Source organism: Bos taurus, chromosome X, assembly GCF_002263795.3.
Source record: "Bos taurus isolate L1 Dominette 01449 registration number 42190680 breed Hereford chromosome X, ARS-UCD2.0, whole genome shotgun sequence".
In the NCBI taxonomy this organism is placed as follows: domain Eukaryota; kingdom Metazoa; phylum Chordata; class Mammalia; order Artiodactyla; family Bovidae; genus Bos; species Bos taurus.
In genome coordinates this window covers 75,774,048-75,798,260 of record NC_037357.1, presented here as the reverse complement: position 1 = coordinate 75,798,260, position 24,213 = coordinate 75,774,048, and the positions used below count along the sequence as shown (strand labels likewise).

The following is a 24,213-nucleotide window of genomic DNA, read 5'->3' as shown; positions in this document are numbered from 1 at the left end:
AAGGATGTGAACAAATGCTTCAACATTTGAGGGAACAGTGATTAGTGAAGAACCTCAGGATTCATGCCTTGTTTAAAGAGGCACTACCCACTTGGCTCTAGCTAATTTTTGCCATTGGGAAATACAGATCAAATGTTGCCAGTGTCTGAGTTTTCAAAAGAAGTCAGAAATGTGGATTTTCATGAAGAAATATTTGAATTGTTAAAAATCAGTAAAAAATGCAGTTTTAAAAGACATATAAGAGATCAGAAAGAATACATCTCTGGGTCCAATTCATCCCATATAACTCTAGTTTGTAATCTATTCTCTGCCACACCATTCTGCTTACTACTGTTTGGAATTATATAGATAATTTCCTGACTATTTCCTTTTCACCATATTTCAGTATGCATGAAGACTTTTTAAAAACCAGCATGCACTAATCCTCTAACAAAATAAACAATAAATATTTAAATACAGTGGAAGTGAGAAATAGATTTAAGGGCCTAGACCTGATAGACAGAGTGCCTGATGAACTATGGATGAAGGTTCGTTACACTGTATAGGAGACAGGGATCAAGACCATCCCCATGGAAAAGAAATGCAAAAAAGCAAAATGGCTGTCTAGGGAGGCCTTACAAATAGCTGTGAAGAGAAGTGAAAAGCAAGGGAGAAAAGGAAAGATATAAGCATCCGAATGTAGAGTTCCAAAGAATACCAAGAAGAGATAAGAAAGCCTTCCTCAGTGGTCAATGCAAAGAAATAGAGGAAAACAACAGAATGGGAAAGACTAGAGATCTTTTCAAGAAAATTAGAGATGCCAAGGGAACATTTCATGCAAAGATGGGCTTGATAAAGGACACAAATGGTATGGACCTAACAGAAGCAGAAGATATTAAGAAGAGGTGGCAAGAATACACAGAAGAACTGTACAAAAAAGATCTTCATGACCAAGAAAATCATGATGGTATGATCACTCACCTAGAGCCAGACATCCTGGAATGTGAAGTCAAGTGGGCTTTAGAAATCATCACTATGAACAAAGCTAGTGGAGGTGATGGAATTCCAGTTGAACTATTTCAAATCCTGAAAGATGATGCTGTGAAAGTGCTGCACTCAATATGCCAGCAAATTTGGAAAACTCAGCAGTGGCCACAGGACTGGAAAAGGTCAGTTTTCATTCCAATCCCAAAGAAAGGCAACGCCAAAGAATGCTCAAACTACCGCACAATTGCACTCATCTCACACGCTGGTAATGCTCAAAATTCTCCAAGCCAGGCTTTAGCAATACGTGAATCGTGAACTTCCAGATGTTCAAGCTGGTTTTAGAAAAGGCAGAGGAAGCAGAGATCAAATTGCCAACATCCGATGGATCATCGGAAAAGCAAGAGAATTCCAGAAAAATATCTATTTCTGCTTTGACTTTGCCAAAGCCTTTGACTGTGTGAATCACAAAAAACTGTGGAAAATTCTTCAAGAGATGGGAATACCAGACCACCTGACCTGCCTCTCGAGAAACCTATATGCATGTCAGGAAGCAACAGTTAGAACTGGACATGAAACAACAGACTGGTCCCAAATAGGAAAAGGAGTACGTCAAGGCTGTATATTGTCACCCTGCTTATTTAACTTATATGCAGAGTACATCATGAGAGACACTGGGCTGGAAGAAGCATAAGCTGGGTGCTTGTATCAATAACCTCAGATATGCAGATGACACCACCCTTATGGCAGAAAGTGAAGAGGAACTAAAAAGCCTCTTGATGAAAGTGAAAGAGGAGAGTGAAAAAGTTGGCTTAAAGCTCAACATTCAGAAGATGAAGATCATGGCATCTGGTCCCATCACTTCATGGGAAATAGATGGGGAAACAGTGGAAACAGTGTCAGACTTTGTTTGGGCTCCAAAGTCACTGCAGATGGTGACTGCAGCCATGAAATTAAAAGACGCTTACTCCTTGGAAGGAAGTTGTGACGAACCTAGGTAACATAGTCAAAAGCAGAGACATTACCTTGTCAACAAAGGTCCGTGTAGTCAAGGCTATGGTTTTTCCAGTGGTCACGTATATGGATGTGAGAGTTGGACTGTGAAGAAAGCTGTGCACCAAAGAATTGATGCTTTTGCTTTTCAACTGTGGTGTTGGAGAAGACTCTTGAGAGTCCCTTGGACTGCAAAGAGATCCAACCTGTCCATTCTAAAGATCAGCCCTGGGTATTCTTTGGAAGGAATGATGCTAAAGCTGAAACTCCAGTACTTTGGCCACCTCATGGGAAGAGTTGACTCATTGGAAAAGACTCTGATGCTGGGAGGGATTGGGGGCAGGAGGAGAAGGGGACGACAGAGGATGAGATGGCTGGATGGCATCACCGACTCAATGGATGTGAGTTTGAGTGAACTCCAGGAGATGGTGATGGACAGGGAGGCCTGGCGTGCTGCGACTCATGGGGTCACAAAGAGTCGGACACGACTGAGCCACTGAACTGAACTGGGTACTTTGGAATGCATCAAAAAATAAGATGGGATTTCTGTTGTGGTCCAGTGGTTAAGAATACACCTGCCAATGTAGGCGACATGGATTTGATCCCTAGTCCAGGAAGATCCCACATGCTGAAGAGCAACTAAGCCCATGCGTCACTACTACTGAAGCTTGCACTCCTCAACAAGAGAAGGCACTGCAATAAGCAGCCCATGCAATACCAGGAAGAGTGGCCCCCACTCCCTGCAACTAGAGAAAGCCTGCATTCAGGAATGAAGACCCAGAATAGCCATAAATAAATATTTAAAAAATAAGATGGCTTGCCATCATTTAAAAGTCTACAAATAACAAATGCTGGAGAGGATGCATATGGAGAAAAGGGAGCCCTCCTACTCTGTCTGTGGGAATGTAAATTCATATGGCCACTATGGAGAGCAGTTGGAGGTTCCTTAAGAAACTAAAAATAGAACTACCGTATGACCCAGCAATCCCACTCCTGGGCACATATCTGGAGAAAACCATACCTCAAAAAGATACATATACCCCAATGTTCATTGCAATACTATTTACAATAGCCAAGACATGGAAGCACCCTAAATGTCCATCAATAGACAAACGATCAAAGAAGTTGTGGCACACAATGTAATACTACTCAGACATAAAAAGGAATGAAATAATGCCATTTGCAGCAACATGGATGGCCCTAGAGATGATCATACTAAATGAAGTCAGACAAAGACAAATACCATATGATATCACACGTGTGGAATCTGAAATAAAATACAAATAATTTGTTTACAAACAGAAACAGACTCACAGTCATAGAAAACAAATTTATGATTACCAAAGGGAAACGTTGTGGGGAATAGATAAATTAGAGGTTTGGGATTAGCAGATACAAACTACTATATATAAAATAAACAATAAGGACCTACTGTATAGCATAGATAACTGTATTTAGTGTCCTGTAATAAACTGTAATGGAAAAGAATATGAAAAAGAAAATATATACATTTGTATATGTTTAACTGAATCACTTTGCTATACATCAGAAACTAACACAAAATTGTAAATCAACTATACTTCAATAAAATTTTTTTTACAAAGATAGCCTGATGGATGATGGATAGAGGAATGGATTTGTAGACAGATACACAATAAAGCGATATAGTTAAATGTTAGTGGTAGACTCCAGTGGTGGGTATACAGATGTTTATAAGATAATTATTCCATAAATATTTGACATTTTTTATACTGTGTTGAGAAAAAAAACTCCATGGTGTTTCTCAGAAGAAAGAAGGGAAAAGTGGGCTAGACTGAGGATCTCTTTCTGAGATCCTTGTAGATCTGCCTCCCTAAATGACTTTGGATGCACTGACCTCCACTCCCAGTTCTTGTGTAAACTGGTAGCTTCTTGGCCATATCAACAAGCATCTGCTTCTGGACCTCAGGTCTCTCTTCATTTTCATAGCGCTCCTTGTCTGTATAGGACAAGTGGAACTGCAAGGAAAAGTGAGAGGCAAGACTTACTTTCCAAGGTTCACAGAAAAGATTAAAGACAACAACAACATCTATTTAGATGAAAATATTTGTTACCTACCCTTTGATATTCAGGTACCAATTTGGCTTATAACTTTCTCTGGATAATTATCTCATTTATCTTATCTGGCTTTTATCTCAATATTCATAACTCTATGTGATAGGTAATACTGTTTTATAACCTAAGAAAATAAAATCTAAGTATCTTGTCTATGGTCATACTCAACTCAACTAGTAAAAGCAGCAAAACTAAGACCCAAACCAATTCACCAAGACTTATGCCATTTCCACTCCACTATACCATAATATGATGTTGCATGTTAATAAGTGATACCTTGCTGCCAACAGTGTCAGACTTTATTTTTTGGGCTCCAAAATTACTGCAGATGGTGACTGCAGCCATGAAATTAAAAGACGCTTACTCCTTGGAAGGAAAGTTATGACCAACCTAGAGAGCATGTTCAAAAGCAGAGACATTACTTTGTCAACAAAGGTCCGTCTAGTCAAGGCTATGGTTTTTCCAGTGGTCATGTATGGATGTGAGAGTTGGACTGTGAAGAAGGCTGAGCGCCGAAGAATTGATGCTTTTGAACTGTGGTGTTGGAGAAGACTCTTGAGAGTCCCTTGGACTGCAAGGAGATTCAACCAGTCCATTCTAAAGAAGATCAGCCCTGGGTGTTCTTTGGAAGGAATGATGCTAAAGCTGAAACTCCAGTACTTTGGCCACCTCATGCGAAGGGTTAACTCTTTGGAAAAGACCCTGATGCTGGGAGGGATTGGGGGCAGGAGGAAAAGGGGACGACGATGGCTGGATGGCATCACCAACTCGATGGACGTGAGTTTGAGTGAACTTCGGGAGTTGGTGATGGACAGGGAGGCCTGGCATGCTGCGATTCATGGGGTCACAGAGTCAGACATGACTGAGCGACTGAACTGAACCAAACTGAACCTTGCTGCCAGGATCCTGTTGATGATAAACTATGCTTTTTATTAAGTTGTGAGTATTCTTCATAGGTGTCCTCTTGGAGAAGTTGGATGAGACTACTTGCAACGTTGTGTATTCTAATTTTGCAAATGAATAGATAATTGGATATTTTCACTATTTCAGAAGTTTTTAGTCTGGTATGGAGCTTGTTGCCATGTTTGTCCCACACTTTGCTAATCTTGCCAAAAAAAAAGGGCAATGATTTTCCAAAGTAATACAGACCTGTAAGTTTTCTTCTGTTTGGGCCAAACTATAGCAGAGGTGAAAAAGAAAAAGACCTGTGATCAGATTTTCTGGGTTTTAACTTCATCTCTGCCATTTAATAGTTCAAAAATCACTTTGGAAAATCAGACAGTTTCAACCTAAGTTTCTTCATCTGTAAGATACATGAAATAATACTTACTTCACAAGATTGGTGTAAGATTGCTGGGTAATAAATAACCAGTAACTAAATGTCTCTTTTACAAGTAAAATTTCTTAAATCATTCAAATATTTGATATTGCCAATCTTTAAACTTTTAACTATCCTAGACAGCATGTAGTAATGTTACTGTGATCTTAATTTGTACTCCTTTGACTACTAATGACATTCAGCACCGTTTTGAGTTTATTGCCCATTTGGGTATCTACCTGTGAAATGCCTATTCAAACCTTTTGTCCATTAGAAGTAATTGGGTTACATGTCTTTTTAAATTATTGATTTGTATTGTAATGATTTGAGTAATTTATATATTTTGGATACTAGTCCTTTGTTGAACGTTTTGTAAAATTCTGTGGCTTTCCCCTTTACTTCCTTTATGGTGCATTTTGAGGATCAGAAAATCCTGGTGGGAATGTAGAGTTATGCAACCACTTTGGAAAACTGTTTAACATTATCTATGTAGGCTAAATATATGCCAGCTCTATGACTCAGGAATTCCATTCCCAGTTATATACCTAAGAGAAATGAGTGTGTGTGCGTGTTTATGTTTGTGTGTATTCCAAAAGACAGGTATAAGATCATTCATAGCAGCTTTATTCATAACAGAAAAAATGGAAACAAGTGTCCCTTAATTGGTGAATTGATAAATAAATTGTGATAAAAGAGAATAACTAATAACAGTAAAAGGGAATGAACAACTGAAACATGCATCAGTATGAATGAATCTGGAAAACATTACCCTGAGTGAAAGGCTTACACACAACAGTATATACTATGATTCTTTTTTTGTGTGAGGTTCAAGAATAGGCAAAATTAATCCATGGTGGTTATCTCTGAGAGGAAATTGATTTGGAAAGGATATGAAGGAGATTTCTGAGGTGTTAGAAACATTCAAAATCTTAACATGGATAGTGATTATATGGGTGTAAATGTAGGTAAAATTTATGAAACCATACATTTTACAGCTTAGTTCTTGGAAAGAGTATGTATTTATACATCAATAAAATAGTAAAACAAATAAATTAATAAAATATTTAAGATAACTTAATGTATCTAACTTTAAAAACTACAAAGGTATAAAGTCAAACACTATTTTAAGAACCATACCTGTGGTACATTTTTATGGTATCATGTTATTCTAAAGTAGACTGACTGCCTGTGAGTATGTGGAAATGCGTAGGGGAATTTTTGGCTATCACAATAAACATAGTGCACTACAGGCATTTAACAGGTGGAGGCCCAGGTAGCCAAGGATTCTGCGATGAACCTTACAGACACACACATTAAGACATTTTGCAGCCAGAAGTCTGTAGATCAATATTATAAAATGTTAACTAAATAACGCAAATTTAATATAAAAACAAATGGCAATTTTGTTTTCTTATAAGAAAAAATTATATTAATTGGAAAGTGTAAAGTTTTATTTTTTAATTTATTTTTATCTTTTTATTGAAGTATAGCTGATTTAAAAGTATAAAGTTTTAAACAATTCTTGCTAATGTGGATAATTAAAAGTAACACCTTGAGGGATGTTCTTGGGACTGTAACTTTGTCGTCTTATACTGTTCCAGCTTGAAAAGCAGAGACAATATTGTTACAGCTTGTATGTGATGAAACCTTGTGGTTGTACAACAAGTAGGCTTTGGTTTAGAATAAGATGTCATGCCTGGATGTCCTATTTCTGGCACTAAGCAAATGTTTTTAATGATTAGAATGCAATGAGCCAGCAAATGTGTTTTAAGTAGGACAACTGGTGATAAATCAGGATGTATTTGGTATTCAGTTCAGTTCAGTCTCTCAGTCACGTCCGACTCTTTGCAACCCCATGAATTGTAGCACGCCAGGCCTCCCTGTCCATCACCAACTTCCGGAGTTCACCCAAACTCATGTCCATCGAGTTGGTGATGCTATCCAGACATCTCATCCTCTGTATTTGGTATTAGAGAAATTAATATTATGGCTATCAAATAGGCCCAAATGATTCACCTTTTTTATATGGGAGTGTAGATTATGCAACCACTTTGGGAAACTTTGGCATTATCTCTGTGGTGTTGGAGAAGACTCTTGAGAGTCCCTTAGACTGCAAGGAGATCCAGCCAGTCCATTCTAAAGGAGATCAGTCCTGGATGTTCTTTGGAAGGAATGATGCTAAAGCTGAAACTCCAGTACTTTGGCTACCTCATGCGAAGAGTTGACTCATTGGAAAAGACTCTGATGCTGGGAGGAATTGGGGGCAGGAGGAGAAGGGGACGACAGAGGATGAGATGGCTGGATGGCATCACTGACTCGATGGACGTGAGTTTGAGTGAACTCCAGGAGATGGTCATGGACAGGGAGGCCTGGCGTGCTGCAATTCATGGGGTCGCAAAGAGTCAGACACGATGAGCGACTGAACTGACTGACCTAAGCAAAACATATGCCAAAATATTCACTTTTTATTTTTTCCAATTAAAAATGATGAACTGTTACTGCTAAGTCATTTCAGTTATGTCCGACTCTGTGTGACCCCATAGACGGCAGCCCACCAGGCTCCCCTGTCCCTGAGATTCTCCAGGCAAGAACACTGGAGTGGGTTGCTATTTCCTTCTCCAGTGCATGAAAGTGAAAAGTGAAAGTGAAGTCGCTCAGTTGTAACCGACTCTTAGCGACCCCATGGACTGCAGCCTACCAGGCTCCTCCATCCATGGGATTTTCCAGGCAAGAGTATTGAGTGGGTTACCATTTCCTTCTCCAGGGGTTATGTATTGGGGGGGGGGGTCTTCTTTTTGCCTTCTCCGAAAAATGATGAACATGTGGCCTTAAATGTTAGACATTTGCAGTGATTAGCTAAATCCATGCTGATTATCATCATCCATGCTGATTTCCCCAGCAATCTTTTATGTGTGGTTATTCTCCATTTTTTTGTTCCACTGTGTTGCTTCAGGTTCTAAAATTAGACACTTGAGCCCTCCAAGGGATATTTTCATTTATGTATAGCTGTCAGTTGTTTTTTTGTGGGGAGTGGATAGAGGCTGGTATCTTCTACTCTGCCATCTTTCTGACATCACTCAGTCAAATCTTTTTCTTCTTTTTTCTTCCTTTCATTTTCAACCTATTTACGTCTTTGGTTCTAAAGTGAGCCACTTATAGACAGCATCAGTTCAGTTCAGTTCAGTTCAGTCGCTCAGTCCTGTCCAACTCTTTACGACCCCATGAATTGCAGCATGCCAGGCCTCCCTGTCCATCACCAACTCCTGGAGTTCACCCAGACTCACGTCCATAGAGTCAGTGATGCCATCCAGCCATCTCATCCTCTGCCGTCCCCTTCTCCTCCTGCCCCCAATCCCTCCCAGCATCAGAGTCTTTTCCAATGAGTCAACTCTTCGCATGAGGTGGCCAAAGTACTGGAGTTTCACCTTTAGCATCATTCCTTCCAAAGAAATCCAGATAGATAATAATATTTATCTATTATGCAAATATCTGCCTTTTAATGAAATATTTATATTTAAGTAAACATATTTCAAATCATTACTCATAAAAAACTTTTGCCATTTTCTACTTTCTATATGTGTAATGTCTCATGTTCCTCAATTCTTGCATTACTACCTTACTTTGTGTTTTATAAAAATTTATTGGAACAGAATTCATTTACAATGTTGTATTAATTTCTGGCATACAGCAACGTGATTTGGTTATGCATGTGAAGTTGCTCAGTCGTGTCTGACTCTTGGCGACCCCATGGACTGTGGCCTACCAGGCTTCTCCATCCATGGGATTTTCCAGGCAAGAATACTGGATTGGGTTGCCATTTCCTTCTCCAGGGGATCTTCCCGACCCAGGGATTGAACCCAGGTCTCCCACATTGCAGGCAGATGCTTTACCATCTGAGCCATCAGGGAAGGCTTGGTTATGCATATATATATATATATATACACACACACACACACACACATATATATATATATATATTTACATTTTTTTGGATTCTTTTCTCATACAGGCGAACAGGTTATCATAGAATATTGAGTATAGTTCCCTGTGCTATACAGTAGGTCCTTGCTGGTTATCTATCTTGTGTGTAGTCACGTGTGTATGTTCATCCCAAGCTCCTGATTTATCCATCTCCACAATGTTTCCCCTTTGGCAACCATAAGTTTGTTTTTGATATCTGTAAGTTTGTTTCTGTTTTATAAATAAGTTCTTTGGTATCATTTAAAAAACTTAAGATTCCACATACGAGATATCATATGATATTTGTCTTTCTCTGTGTTTAATTTTATTTTGTATGTGTACAATTTTAAGTGGGAAAACTAAAATCAGTACTTTTCCTAATGTTAGGAGGCTGTTGAAATTTCTTCCGTTGTTTGATTTCCTACTTTGGAAATTAATCCATGTTACAGTAATCACATGTTATAAGTACCTGATATGATTAGTAATTTTTCATGTACCCTCCCAAATATTGCATGAAACACTTTCATTCAAGGGAACACAGTTTGAAAATGATCAATTTAACTATTGTAATTTTTCTCATTGTCTCACTGAGTTCTAAATTATTACAGTTTCATAGAATTCAACTAGATGAGTCCTCAGAATCCAAGTGATTCCTTGTTTCGCTCATTATCTCAACAATGCAGGTAGTAGTTTCCTCCTTCAATAGACTATGTTAATTTTAACTTACATTTATCACTCCAAGTCCTTTTTAAAGATTACCTTGAATCTTTCTTTTGTAATGGAAGGTTATTTGCTCCTCTTTTTGCCCTCTTCTTGCCTTATTGGCATTTCTACTTTCCTTTGTCTTCAGTTTTTATGAAGTAACCAGTATTCTTACCTTTTGGTTTGGCTGTTGTGGGAGTGTAAAAATAGACTTCCAGTAGGTCCAGGTAAAGAACACAAAGATAGCATGGTAGAATATGAGGTAGATAACTGAAATTTAAGGGAAAAAAAATCAGCATTTATGTTATATTTTCACCCATTTCTGAGTTCAGAAAGATGTAAAGCTCAACAAAAAATCTCTGTTTTCCTATTACCAAGTATTTTCTAGTATTATTATGAAAGGTTAATTTTTACCTTTTCCCCACACAGTGACAGAAACAATTTATAATGCCAAATTTGGAATCAGAGACTTTCTGGGAGTTGCATATTTTAAAAGTTGCCACATGATCCTGGGAATAAAGGGGAAATGTCCCTTATGATAATGTGAGGGGGAGCTACTGTTGCCGATTGTCATTCTCTCTGCCACTATGCATACTAAAAGATAATAATGATAGTATTCACACAGTGCTATAGAGTTTACAATGTGCTTTCATAATGTTATCTAATTTTATTTTTTCAACACATTTGTGAGATAAGTAATAAGTAGATAAGCAATGAGATAAGTAATAAGTAGATAAGCAATGAGATAAGTAATAAGTAGATAAGCAATAAGGACAGTTGATCAACTATCAGGGTAGTCGATTATCCAAAGTCACACAGCTACTATACAATGTGCATGTGTGCTAAGTCATTTCAGTCATGTCTGACTCTTTGCGACCCTATGGACTGTAGCCCTCTAGGCTCCTCAGTTCATGGGATTCTCCAGGCGATAATACTGGAGTGGGTTCCCATGCCCTCCTCCAGGGGATCTTCCAGATCCAAGGATCGAACCAGCGTCTCTTATGTCTCTTGCATTGGCAGGTGGGTTCTTACCAGGAGTGCCACCTGGGAGGCCTCCACTATACAGAGTAGCCAGGTCTTAAACACAGGGCTTCTGACTCTAAATCACAAGTTTTTCTCTTCAGTTGCCCCAGCGACTACACACTTTTGAAATGTGAGATGTAGTTTTGAGACATCTGTGGCTCCCCATCTCTTTTTATACTCTTTGTCTCCTAGATAGCTTTTCTGATACAGGAACATTCAGTATTCTCCAGAGCCATTTTGAGACTAAATGTCATTTTACTGTTTCATTGTGAATCCTTGTATGATAAAGTTTTATTACTTCAATCTATGAGGAAGACTCAAGGGAATGATGTGACTCGAGACCAAGTTAATAGGGCCGATTCTCTCACATATTTATAATAGAATGGAAAAAAGCTGGCACAGTGCTCTCAGCCCTGTGGTAGGATCTTTTTAATGGCTTGTTTTGTGTAATTATGAAATATCATTTCAAATTCAAGCAATAGAAAGCAAATGTCCACCACACACACATATATAACCTCCTCCCTCTCCCTCCTAAAGCAAAATACTTATTTTGTGTTTGATGTGTATCTTTCCAGATCCTCTATTTTCATGTCTATATATATATCAATGTACAAATACAATACACATATGTAATTTTTGTTATAATAAAATTTTTTCATTGTATTTTGAAAGGTAATACATTCAAAAGGTTGAAAATAGTACACAGTGAAAAGTCTCCCTTCTATCCTTGTCCTTTAGCCATCCAGATTCCCTCCCTGGAAGCAACAAATGTCATACTGTCATGACTTTATTCTTCATCCTATCAGGTTTTATGAACATAAAGGCACCAAAACTATGGGCTTTTTAAAACAAATAGCACTGTTTTGCATTCTACTTCTATTTCACTTGCTATGAGTTGGAGAGCATTCCACTTAGTACAACTTGAGAGAGTGAGCTTCCTTATTTTCCTTTTAAAAAGTGACATGGATTAAGATTTAACAGAACTTTCCTGAAAGACACCTCTTCGCAAAAAAAGCCTCCATACAGAAAAGGAGGGAATCCCTCAAGAAACAGTTTCCACTGAGTCAGAGACCTCCATTGTGTTCTTGTGCACTGAAATTTGGAACTCAAGTTAAGGCCCTTTCATTTCTGGTGAAATTCCTCTTGGTAGATTCAACCTAGGCTGGTCTTTGGAGAGAGATCAAGCCCTGAGTCTCTGGAGAGGGAGCACTGACTCCTAGACACTAGACAACCAGAGAACTAACCCTGCTGCTGCTGCTGCTGCTGCTAAGTTGCTTCAGTTGTGTCCGACTCTGTGCGACCCCATAGATGGCAGCCCACCAGGCTCCCCCGTCCCTGGGATTCTCCAGGCAAGAACACTGGAGTGGGTTGCCATTTCCTTCTCCAATGCATGAAAGTGAAAAGTGAAAGTGAAGTCGCTCAGTCGTATCCGACTCTTCACGACCCCATGGACTGCAGCCTACCAGGCTCCTCCGTCCATGGGATTTTCCAGGCAAGAGTACTGGAGTGGGTTGCCATTGCAGAGGAATGTCAAATAGTGAGAACTCACACAAAGGAAACCACTGAATACAAGATCTGGCATCACCCAACCACCAGTAGCACCCTGTGCAGGACGCCTCATCTAAACAACAAACAAAACAAAAATACAAACGTAATCATCAGCAGACAGGATAACCACCTCACTCAGTTTGCCCATGAGAGGAAAAACAAACAAAAGCTCAGCACAAATATCACCCTAATTGAAGCTTACACAAACCACTGGACCAAACTTAGGAGGGCAGAAACCAAAAGGAAGAAAGAATTCAACCTTGAAACCTGGGAAAAGGAGACCTCAAACACACTATGCTAAAAAAAAAAAAAAAAAGAAAAAAAAATTTAAAGTCAGAGAAACTACACAAATGAAGGAACAAACTAGAAACATAGAAGTCCAAATAAATGAAGAGGAAATAGGCAAACTCCCTGAAAAATAATTCAGAAATAATGACAGTAAAGATGATCAAAAATCCTGAAAACAAAATGGAGAAAATGCAAGAATCAATTAACAAAGACCTAGAAGAATTAAAGAATAAACATACAGAAACAAACAACACAATCACTGAAATTAAAAATACTCTAGAAGGAATCAACAGCAGAATACCTAAAGCAAAAGAATGAATCAGTGAGCTGGAAGATAAAATGGTGGAAATAACTACTGAAGAGCAGAATAGAGTAAAAAGAATGAAAAGAACTGAGGACGGTCTCAGAGACCTCTGGGACAATATCAAATGCATCAACATTTGAATAACAGGGGTCCCAGAAAAAGAAGAGAAAAAGAAAGGGTATGAGAAAATTTTTGAAGATACTATAGTTGATAATTTCCCCAACATGGAAAAGGAAATAATCAAGTCCAAGAGGCACAAAGAGTCCCATACAGGATAAATCCAAGGAGAAACAATGCCAAGACACATACTAATCAAACTATGAAGACTAAACACAAAGAAAGAATATTAAAAGCAGCAAGGGAGAAACAAGTGACATATAAGGGAAACCCCATACGTTTAACAGCTGATCTTTCAGCAGAAACTCTGCAGGCCACAGAGGAATGGCAGGGTATATTTAAAGTACTGAAAGGGAAAAATCTACAACCAAGGTTACTGTACCTGGCAAGGATTTCATTCAACATTGATGGAGAAATAAACAGCTTTTCAGACAAGCAAAAGTTAAGAGGATTCAGTACCACAAAACCAGCTTTACAACAAATGTTAAAGGGACTTATATAGCCCAGAAATACAAAGGAAGAAAAAAGATCTACAAAATCAACCCCAAACAATTAAGAAAATGACAATAGGAACACATATATCAATAATTACTTTAAATAGAAATGGATTAAATGCTCCAACCAAAAGACACAGACTAGCTGAAGGGATACAAAAATAAGACCCATAAATATCCTGTTTACAAGAAACCCACTTCAGACCTCAGGACACATATAGACTGAAAGTGAGAGGATGGAAAAATATATTCCATGCAAATGGGAAGCAAGAGAAAGCTGGAATAGCAATCCTCATATCAGACAAAATAGAGCTTAAAATAAAGAAGATTACAAGAGATAAGGAAGGCTACTACATAACGATCAACAGATCAATCCAAGAGGAAGACATAACAATTGTAAATACCTATGCACCCAACATAGGAGCACCTCAATACATAAGACAAACACTAACAGACATAAAAGAAGAAACTGACAGTAACACAATAATAGTAGGAGACTTTAACGCCCCACTCACACCAAAGGACAAATCATCAAAACAGAACATTAATAAGGAAACACAAGTATTAAATGGTACATTAGATGAGATGGATCTCATTGATATCTTCAGGACATTCCATCCAAATGCAGAAGAATACACCTTCTTCTCAAGTGCACATGGAACATTCTCCAGGATAGACCACATCCTGGGTCACAAATCAAACCTCAGTAAATTTAAGAAAATTGAAATCGTATTAAGCATCTTCTCCGACCACAATGCTATAAGACTAGATATCAATTGCAAGAAAAAAACTGTAAGAAACACAAACATATGGAGATTATACAACACATTTCTAAATAACCAACAGGCTACTAAAGAAATCAAAATGGAAATCAAAAAATTTCTAGACACAAATGACAATGAAAACCCAACAACTCAAAACCTATGGGATGCAGTGAAAGCAGTTCTAAGAGGGAAGTTTATAGCAATACAATCCTACCTCAAGAAACAAGAAAAACATCAAATAGACAACCTAACTTTACTCCTAAAACAACTGGAAAAAGAAGAACCAAAAAACCCAGAAAAATTAGTAGAATGAAAGAAATCATAAAGATCCAAGCAGAAATAAATGAAAAAGAAAGAAACAATAGTAAAGATTAATAAAACTAAAAGCTGGTTCTTTGAGAAGATAAACAAAATTGATAAACCTTTAGCCAGACTCATCAAGAAAAAGAGAGAAAAATCAAATCAACAAAATTATAAATGATAAAGGAGAAGTTACAACATACAATGCAGAAATACAAAGGATTATAAGAGACTATTATGAACACCTATATGGCAATAAAATGGACAGATTCTTAGAAAAGTTCAATTTCTTCCAGATTCACCTGGAAGAAATGGACAAATTCTTAGCAAAGTTCAATCTTCCAAGACTGAAACAGGAAGAAATAGAAATTATGAATGACCCAATTACAAGCACTGAAATTGAAGCTGTGATATAAAAAAAAAAAAAATCTTCCGAAAAACAAGCCCAAGACTAGGTGGCTTCACGGGAGAATTCTATTAAGCATTTAGAGAAGAGCTAATGCCTATCCTTCTAAAACTCTTTCAAAAACTTGCAGAGGAAGGAACACTTCCAAACTCATTCTACGAGGCCACCATCACCCTGATACCAAAACCAGACAAAGACAAAACAAAAAAAGAAATCTACAGGTCAATATCACTGATGAACATAGATGCAAAAATCCTTAACAAAATTTTAGCAAACAGAAGCCAGCAACACATCAAAAAGCTCATAAAACCATGATCAAGTTGGGTTTATTCCAGGGATGCAAGGATTCTTCCATATATGAAAATCAATCAATGTGATACACTGCATGAACAAATTGAAAGATAAATACCATATGATAATCTCAATAGATGCTGAAAAAATCCTTTGACAAAATTCAGCACATATTCACAATGAAAACTCTTGAGAAAATGTGCATGAAAGGAATCTACCTCAACATAGTAAATGCCATATATGATAAGCCTACAGCAAACATTATTCTCTGTGGTGAAAAACTGAAAGCATTCCTCCTAAGATGAGGAAAAAGACAAGGGTCCTACCTAAGGAGACAGAAGAACTGTACACAGAAAATTACAAGACACTAATGAAAGAAATCAAGGATGTCATAAACAGATGGGAGAGATATTCCATGTTCCTGGATAGGAAGAATCAATATTGTGAAAATGACTATACTACCAAATGCAATCTACAGATTCAATGCAATCCCTATCAAATTACCAATGGCATTTTTCACAGAACTAGAAAAAAAATTCACAATTCATATGGAAACACAGAAGACTCCAAATAGCCAAAGCAGTCTTGATAAAGAATGGAGCTGGAGGAACAAACCTTCCTGACTTAAGATTATACTACAAAGCTACGGCCATCAAGACAGTATGGTATGGGCACACCAACAGAAATATAGACCAATGGAACAAGATAGAAAGCCCAGAAATAAACCTGTGCACCTATGGGTACCTTAGTTTTGACAAAGAAGGCAAGAATATACAATGGGGCAAAGACAGCCTCTTCAATAAATGGTGCTGGGAAAACTGGACAGCTACATGTAAGAGAATGAAATTAGAAGACTTCCTAACACTTTACATAAAGATAAACTCAAAATGGATTAAAGACCTAAATGTAAGACCAGAAACTATAAAACTCTTAGAGGAAAACATAGGCAGAACACTCGATGACATAAATCAAAGCAAGATCCTCTATGACCCACCTCCTAGAGTAATGGAAATAAAAACAAAAGTAAACAAGTAAGACCTGATTAAACTTAAAAGCTTTTGCACAGCAAAGGAAACTGTAAGCAAGGTGAAAAGACAACCCTCAGAATGGGAGAAAATAATAGCAAATGAAACTACTGACAAAGGATTAATTTCCAAAATATACAAGGAGCTCATACAACTCAATACCAGAAAAAGACAACCTAATCAAAACATGGGAAAAAGACCTAAACAGACATTTGTCCAAAGAAAACAAACATATGGCTAACAAACACATGAAAAGATACTCAACATTGCTCATTATTCAAGAAAGGGAAATCAAAGCTACAATGAGATATACCTCACACCAGTCAGAATGGCCATCATCAAAAAATCTACAAACAATAAATGTTGGAGAGAGTGTGGAGAAAAGGGAACACTCTTGCACTGTTGGTGGGAATGTAAATTGATACAGCCACTATGGAAGATGGTATGGAGATTTCTTTAAAAACTAGGAAGAAAAGTACTATATGACCCAGCAATCCCACTCCTAGGCATTTACCCTGAGGAAACCAAAATTGAAAAAGACACATGTATCCCATTGTTCACTGCAGCACTATTTACAATAGCTAGAACCTGGAAGCAACCTAGATGTCCATCGACAGATGAATGGATAAAGTTGTGGTACATATATACACAATGGAATATTACTCAGCCATAAAAAGGAACACAGTTGAGCCAGTTCTAATGAGGTGGATGAACCTAGAACCTATTATACAGAGTGATGTGAGTCAGAAAGAGAAAGATAAATATCATATTCTAATGCATACATATGAAATCTATAAAAATGGTACTGAAGAATTTATTTACAGGGAAACAATGGAGAAATAGACATAGAAAATAGACTTATGGGCACGGGGAGAGGGGAGGAGAGGGTGAAATGTATGGAAAGAGTAACGTGGAAACTTAAATTACCATATGTAAAATAGATAGCCAATGAGAATGTGCTGTATGGCTCAGGAACTGAAACAGTGGCTCTGTGTCAGCCTGGAGGGGTGGGGTGGGGAGGGAGATAGGAGGGAGGTTCAAAAGGGAGGGGATATATGTATACCTATGGCTGATTCATGTTGATGTTTGACAGAAAACAACAGAATTCTATAAAGCAATTATCCTTTAACAAAAAATAAGTTAATTTAAAAAAATTATCAGATTTTGTTTCATCCTTAACCTCTGCAGTGACTAAAGGACTTCCACTTCTTTATTCCCTTCTACACTGTTTTCATTTTATGAGATTCTATTACTTTTATAATTGAGAAAATATAGTTTTGTTAAGTTCATCCTTGAGAAATTATTAAATAAATTATAGCATATCAACACCATGGAATACCTTGAGGTCATTAAAAAATTAAACATGTTTTATATACTAATATTGAAGGACACCTATGATATATTATTAAGTGAAAAAAACTAAATCATAGGACAATATGCACAGTATCATCCAGATTAAAAATCAACCAATCCTATATAAATTATAGAAATCCATAATCATTTGTTTGTATGTAAATACACAGAGAAAGATCTAGAAGATATAAATCCAATCAAATATACTAGTTAACTGTGAATAGACATTGATGGGGTGGAGTCAATGTGAGGAAGACCTTTTTCTTATATATTTTTTATAGCTTGAATTTTCAATAAACATTATTTTTGTAACAAAATTATATTAATGTAAGTCAGTATATTGATATTATTATATTATATGTAATTATCATAATTACATTAATATTAAAATCAACATAATATTCTTTTAGAAGTGGGTTAGTGCATAAAGAGAGCTTTTGTCTGGTCCCCAAATCCTCCTTATAAAGTAATTTTACAATAATAAATATAAAACAGTGTGTTATACCCATGCAGTTACAATCAATTAATTTATAACAAAGGAGGCAAAAACATCTAAAAGAATGAAATTAGATCATTTTCTCACATCATATACAAAAATAAACTCAAAATGGATTAAAGACCTAAATGTAAGACTAGAAACCATAAAAATCCTAGAAGAGAATGTAGGCAGAACACTCTGACATAAATCATAGTAATATTTTTTGGATCTGTCTCCTAAGGCAAAGAAAACAAAAGCAAAAACAAACAAATGGGAACTAATTTAAATTATAAGCTTCTGCAGAGCAAATGAAATCACTAACTAAATGAAAAGACAACCTACCGAATGGGAGAACATATTTGCAAATGATAAAGGGTTAATATCCAAAATATGTAAATAGCTAATACAATTCAACATTAAAAAAAAAAAAACAGCCAAGTAAAAAAAAATGGGCAGAAGACTTAAATATTCATTTTTTCCAAAGAAGACATACAGGTGGTCAACAGGTACATGAAAAGCTGTTCAACATTGCTAATCATTAGAGAAATGAAAATCAAAACCACAATGAGATGTCACCTCACAACTATCAGAATGGCTATCATCAAAACGAACACAAATAATAAATGTTGGCAAGGATGTGGGAAAAAGGGAACCTCCATACACTGTTTGTAGGAATGTGAATTGGTGCATCTACTATGGAAAACAGAATGGAGGTTTCTCAAAGAAACTAAAACTAGAACTATCACATGACCTAGCAATTTTACTTCCTGGGTATATATCGACAGAAAACAAAATCACTAATTTGAAAAGATACATGCACTCCAATGTTCATATGGGAACAACCTAAGTATCCATCAACAGAAGAACAAATACACACACACACACACACAATATACATATATATATACACACACACACACACACATATATATATATATATATATATATATATATATATATATACATACATACAATGGTATACTACTCAGCCATAAAAAGAATGAAATTTTGCCTTTTGCAACAACAGGGATGGGCTTGGAGGGTATCATGCTTAGTGAAGTAAGTCAGACAGAGGAAGACAAATACTGTATGTTATCACTTATATGTAGAATCTAGGAAATAAAACAAACTAGTGATTATAGTAAAAAAAGAAACAAACTCACAGGTGTAGAGAACAGTCTAGTGATTACCAGTGGGAGAGAGAAGTGGGGAGGAGCAAGGAGGGGTAGGGGATAAAGAGGTACAAACTACTATGTATGAAATAAATAAGCAACAAGGATGTATTGTACAAGACAGAGATTGAGTATAATCTATAAAAATTTTGAATCACTATTGTACCTGACACTAATATAATATTATGAACCAACTACAATGTAATTTTTTTTAAAAAAAGGAAACAAGGTTGGTTTCTTCTGAGGCCTCTTCTCCTGGTTAGTAAATGGTGATCTTCCTGTCTCTTCACATGGTCTTCCCACTGTGTGTGTCTTTCTCCTAATCTCCTTTGTTTTTATAAGGACAGCAGTCATATTGGTTAAAGCCCACCCTAGCTACCTCATTTTTACTTAATTACTTCTTTAAAGATTCTACCTTGAAATACAGTCACATTCTAAGTTACTCGGGGTTAGGATTTCAGCATATGAATTTTGAAGGAACACAATTAAGCCCATAACAGTTCTATTATTTAGAATTGCATCTATTTCTAAAAATGTAGATAATTATAATCATTTTTAACTTTAAATGAGAAACTAGAGAATTTAGCATGCAAAACATTCAAAATACAAATTAATTCTCACATAATGAGTTAAATGTTTGCTTAAACTGATTGATGGCCCTTTTTGGAGATGCACCACTGTGGTCAACACATTACTCTTGATTACATATGGATTGCCTTATAGATTGTGCCTAATCTCATTCCTAAATTCATCCCTTAGCCTCACTAATCCTTGGAGTCTACCAAATTTTTAACCTGAGGCTCATCCCATAGCCTCACTTCAGTGGTAGAGGAGCAAGACTTTCTACTCTAGATTTTCAAAATATAGATAGCATGATGCTGAATGAGATTATCCATGCAAAATACTCTTATGAAAGCAAAATACATTATTATTCTTCTTTCTAGTACAGTGTATGAAAGAACATATGGACTCATGTCTTAAAAGAATTTTGGAGTTCTATATAATCAAGGATGACATAATGTATAGTATCTGGACTGTGGTTCAGATGATCTGAGCTTTAGTCCTTTCTGTGCACTAGAATCATTTGATAAAATATTTATAAGGGCAGTAGTAGGAATAATAGTACTGAAATATACTATTTTTCTCAGAAGAAAGATCTTTTAGGTTTTTTCCAATGTTAATAACAATAGTATCTACTGTTACTTATTTTGTACTTAACATATGCCATGCACTATGCCAAGAGACTTATATACAACATCTCCTTTGGTGCTCCAAATAACCATGAAAGGTAGGTATTGTTATTCTCATTTTATGGAAGAAGAAAGTGAAATTTAGGTTAAGTTCCCCAAGGTCATATATATAGTAAGTGGCAAAGTCAAGATTTGATCCCTGGTACATCTGACACCAAAGTCTGCTAGTTTGCTACTTAATAGTACATTAGAGATTGAAATTTTATCAGAAACTATATTAGTTTCCTAGGGCTATCATAACAAATTATCACAAACTGGGTGACTTGAAACAACAGAAATTTATTTTCTTATAGTTCCGGAGACAAGAAGTCTGACATTAAGGTCTAGTTCCCTCTGAAGGCTCCTGGGGAGGATCCTTCCTTGCCTCTTCCCAGCTTCTGGCCACTCCTGGCAGTCTTTGGTGTTCCTTTGTGGTGACACAACTCTAATCTCTGCTTCTGTTTTCACATGGTCATCTTCCTTCTGTGTCTGTGTATTCAAAATTTTCTCTTCTTATAAGGACACCAGCCATAGGGTCCACCCTAAACCACTGTGACCTCATCTTCATTTCACCTGCAAAGACACTATTTTAAAATAAATTCACATCCACAGACTTTGGGTGGACATGAATTCTGGAGGGACACTCTTCACCCAGTAGGGGCACCATTAAGCAGATAAGAAATGGAAAAACTTGTACTATGTCTGACTAGGTTTTCTTAAGTTCTGAATAATGAATAAAAGGTTACATGATTTGAGGCTTTCATATCTTTGCTGCTTATATATGTTTTGTTTATGCCAAATAATGTTCCTACTGGCAGTTGTATGTTATTCTGTATTCTAATTTAATCAGTTCAGTTGAGTTGCTCAGTCGTGCCTGACTCTTTGAGAACTCATGGAATGCAGCACGCCAGGCCTCCCTGTCCATCACCAACTCCTGGAGTCTACTCAAACTCATGTCCATTGAGTTGGTGATGTCATCCAACCATCTCATCCTCTGTCATCCCCTTCTCCTCCCACCTTCAATCTGTCCCAGCATCAGGGTCTTTTCAAATGAGTCAGTTCTTCAATCACGTGGCCAATGTATTGGAGTTTCAGCTTCAGCATCAGTCTTTCCAATGAACACCTAGGACAGATCTCCTTTAAGATGGACTGGTTGGATCTCCTTGCAGTCCAAGGGACTCTCAAGAGTCCTCCATCACTACAGTTTAAAAGCATCAATTCTTCAGAGCTCAGCTTTCTTTATAGTCCAACTCTCACATTCATACAGGACTACTGGAAAAACCATAGCCTTGACCAGATGGACCTTTGTCAGCAAAGTAATGTCTCTGCTTTTAACATGCTGTTTAGGTTGGTCATAACTTTCCTTCCAAGGAGTAAGTGCCTTTTAATTTCATGGCTACAATCACCATCCACAGTGATTTTGGAGTCCCCCAAAATAAAGTCTCACATTGTTTCTACTGTTTCCCCATCTATATGCCATGAAGCGATAGGACTGGATGCCATGATCTTAGTTTTCTGAATGTTGAGCTTTAAGCCAACTTTTTCACTCTCCTCTTTCACTTTCATCAAGAGGCTCTTTAGTTCCTCTTCACTTTCTGCCACAAGGGTGATGTCATCTGCATATCTGAGGTTATTGATATTTCTCCCAGCAATCTTGATTCCAGCTGTGCTTCCTCCAGCCTGGCATTTCTCATGATGTACTCTGCATATAAGTTACATAAGCAGGGTGACAATATACAGCCTTGACGTACTCCTTTTCCTATTTGGAACCAGTCTGTTGTTCCGTGTCCAGTTCTAACTGTTGCTTCCTGACCTGCATATAGGTTTCTCAAGAGGCAGGTCAGGTGGTCTGGTATTCCCATCTCTCAGAATTTTCCACAGTTTATTATGATCCACACAGTCAAAGGCTTTGGCATAGTCAATAAAGCAGAAATAGATGTTTTCTGGAATTCTCTTGCTTTTTCGATGATCCAGCAGATATTGGCAATTTGATCTCTGGTTCCTCTATTTTCTCAGTCCAGCTTGACATCTGGAAATTCCTGGTTCACGTATTGCTGAAGCATGGCTTGGAGAATTTTGAGCATTACTTTACTAGCGTGTGAGATGAGTGCAATTGTGTGGTAGTGTGAGCATTCTTTGTCATTGTCTTTCTTTGGGATTGGAATGAAAACTGACCTTTTCCAGTCCTGTGGCCAATGCTGAGTTTTCCAAATTTGCTGGCATATTGAGTGCAGCACTTTCACAGCATCATCTTTCAGGATTTGAAATAGCTCAACTGGAATTCCATCACTTCCATTAGCTTTGTTCGTGGTGATGCTTCCTAAGGCCCACTTGACTTCACATTCCAGGATGTCTGGCTCTAGGTGAGTGATTACACCATTGTGATTATCTGGGTCATGAAGATCTTTTTTGCATAGTTCTTCTGTGTATTCTTCCCACTTCTTCTTAATATCTTCTGCTTCTGTATGGTGTTAGAAAGTGTTCTAGTTTCATTCTTTTACAAGTGGTTGACCAGTTTTCCCAGCACCACTTGTTGAAGAGATTGTCTTTAATCCATTGTATATTCTTGCCTCCTTTGTCAAAGATAAGGTGTCCATATGTGCGTGGATTTATCTCTGGGCTTTCTATTTTGTTCCATTGATCAATATTTCTGTCTTTGTGCCAGTACCATACTGTCTTGATAACTGTGGCTTTGTAATAGAGCCTGAAGTCAGGTAGGTTGATTCCTCCAGTTCCATTCTTCTTTCTCAAGATAGCTTTGGCTATTCGAGGTTTTTTGTATTTCCATACAAATTGTGAAATTATTTGTTCTAGCTCTGTGAAGAATACCGTGTGTAGCTTGATAGGGATTGCATTGAATCTATAAATTGCTTTGGGTAGTATACTCATTTTCACTCTATTGATTCTTCCAATCCATGAACATGGTATATTTCTCCATCTATTAGTGTCCTCTTTGATTTCTTTCACCAGTGTTTTATAGTTTTCTATACATAGGCCTTTAGTTTCTTTAGGTAGATATATTCCTAAGTATTTTATTCTTTCCGTTGCAATGGTGAATGGAATTGTTTCCTTAATTTCTCTTTCTGTTTTCTCATTATTAGTGTATAGGAATGCAAGGGATTTCTGTGTGTTGATTTTATATCCTGAAACTTTACTATAATCATTGATTAGTTCTAGTAATTTTCTGGTGGAGTCTTTAGGATTTTCTATGTAGAGGATCATGTCATCTGCAAATAGCGAGAGTTTTACTTCTTCTTTTCCAATTTGGATTCCTTTTATTTCTTTTTCTTCTCTGATTGTTGTGGCCAAAACTTCCAAAACTATGTTGAATAGTAATGGTGAAAGTGGGCACCCTTGTCTTGTTCCTGACTTTAGAGGAAATGCTTTCAAT

At 37.1% G+C, this 24,213-nt stretch overlaps 1 protein-coding gene across 4 annotated transcripts in view; it reads right to left on the bottom strand.

Moving 5' to 3' along the window:
• The window catches only part of ZDHHC15 (zinc finger DHHC-type palmitoyltransferase 15), a 95,451-nt gene that overhangs the window by 43,499 nt on the left and 27,739 nt on the right, over positions 1–24,213 (bottom strand). For all 4 annotated transcript variants that reach the window (XR_003033440.2, XM_015461638.3, XM_003588152.6 and 1 more), the window contains 2 exons: positions 10,206–10,300; positions 3,833–3,953 (listed from right to left, as the gene is read on the bottom strand). Coding sequence is in view for 3 of the 4 variants with exons in the window: in XM_015461638.3 (XP_015317124.1) it covers positions 3,833–3,953; positions 10,206–10,300 (216 nt within the window). In the remaining variant the exon portion in view is untranslated. The remainder of the gene's footprint in view (positions 1–3,832; positions 3,954–10,205; positions 10,301–24,213) is intronic.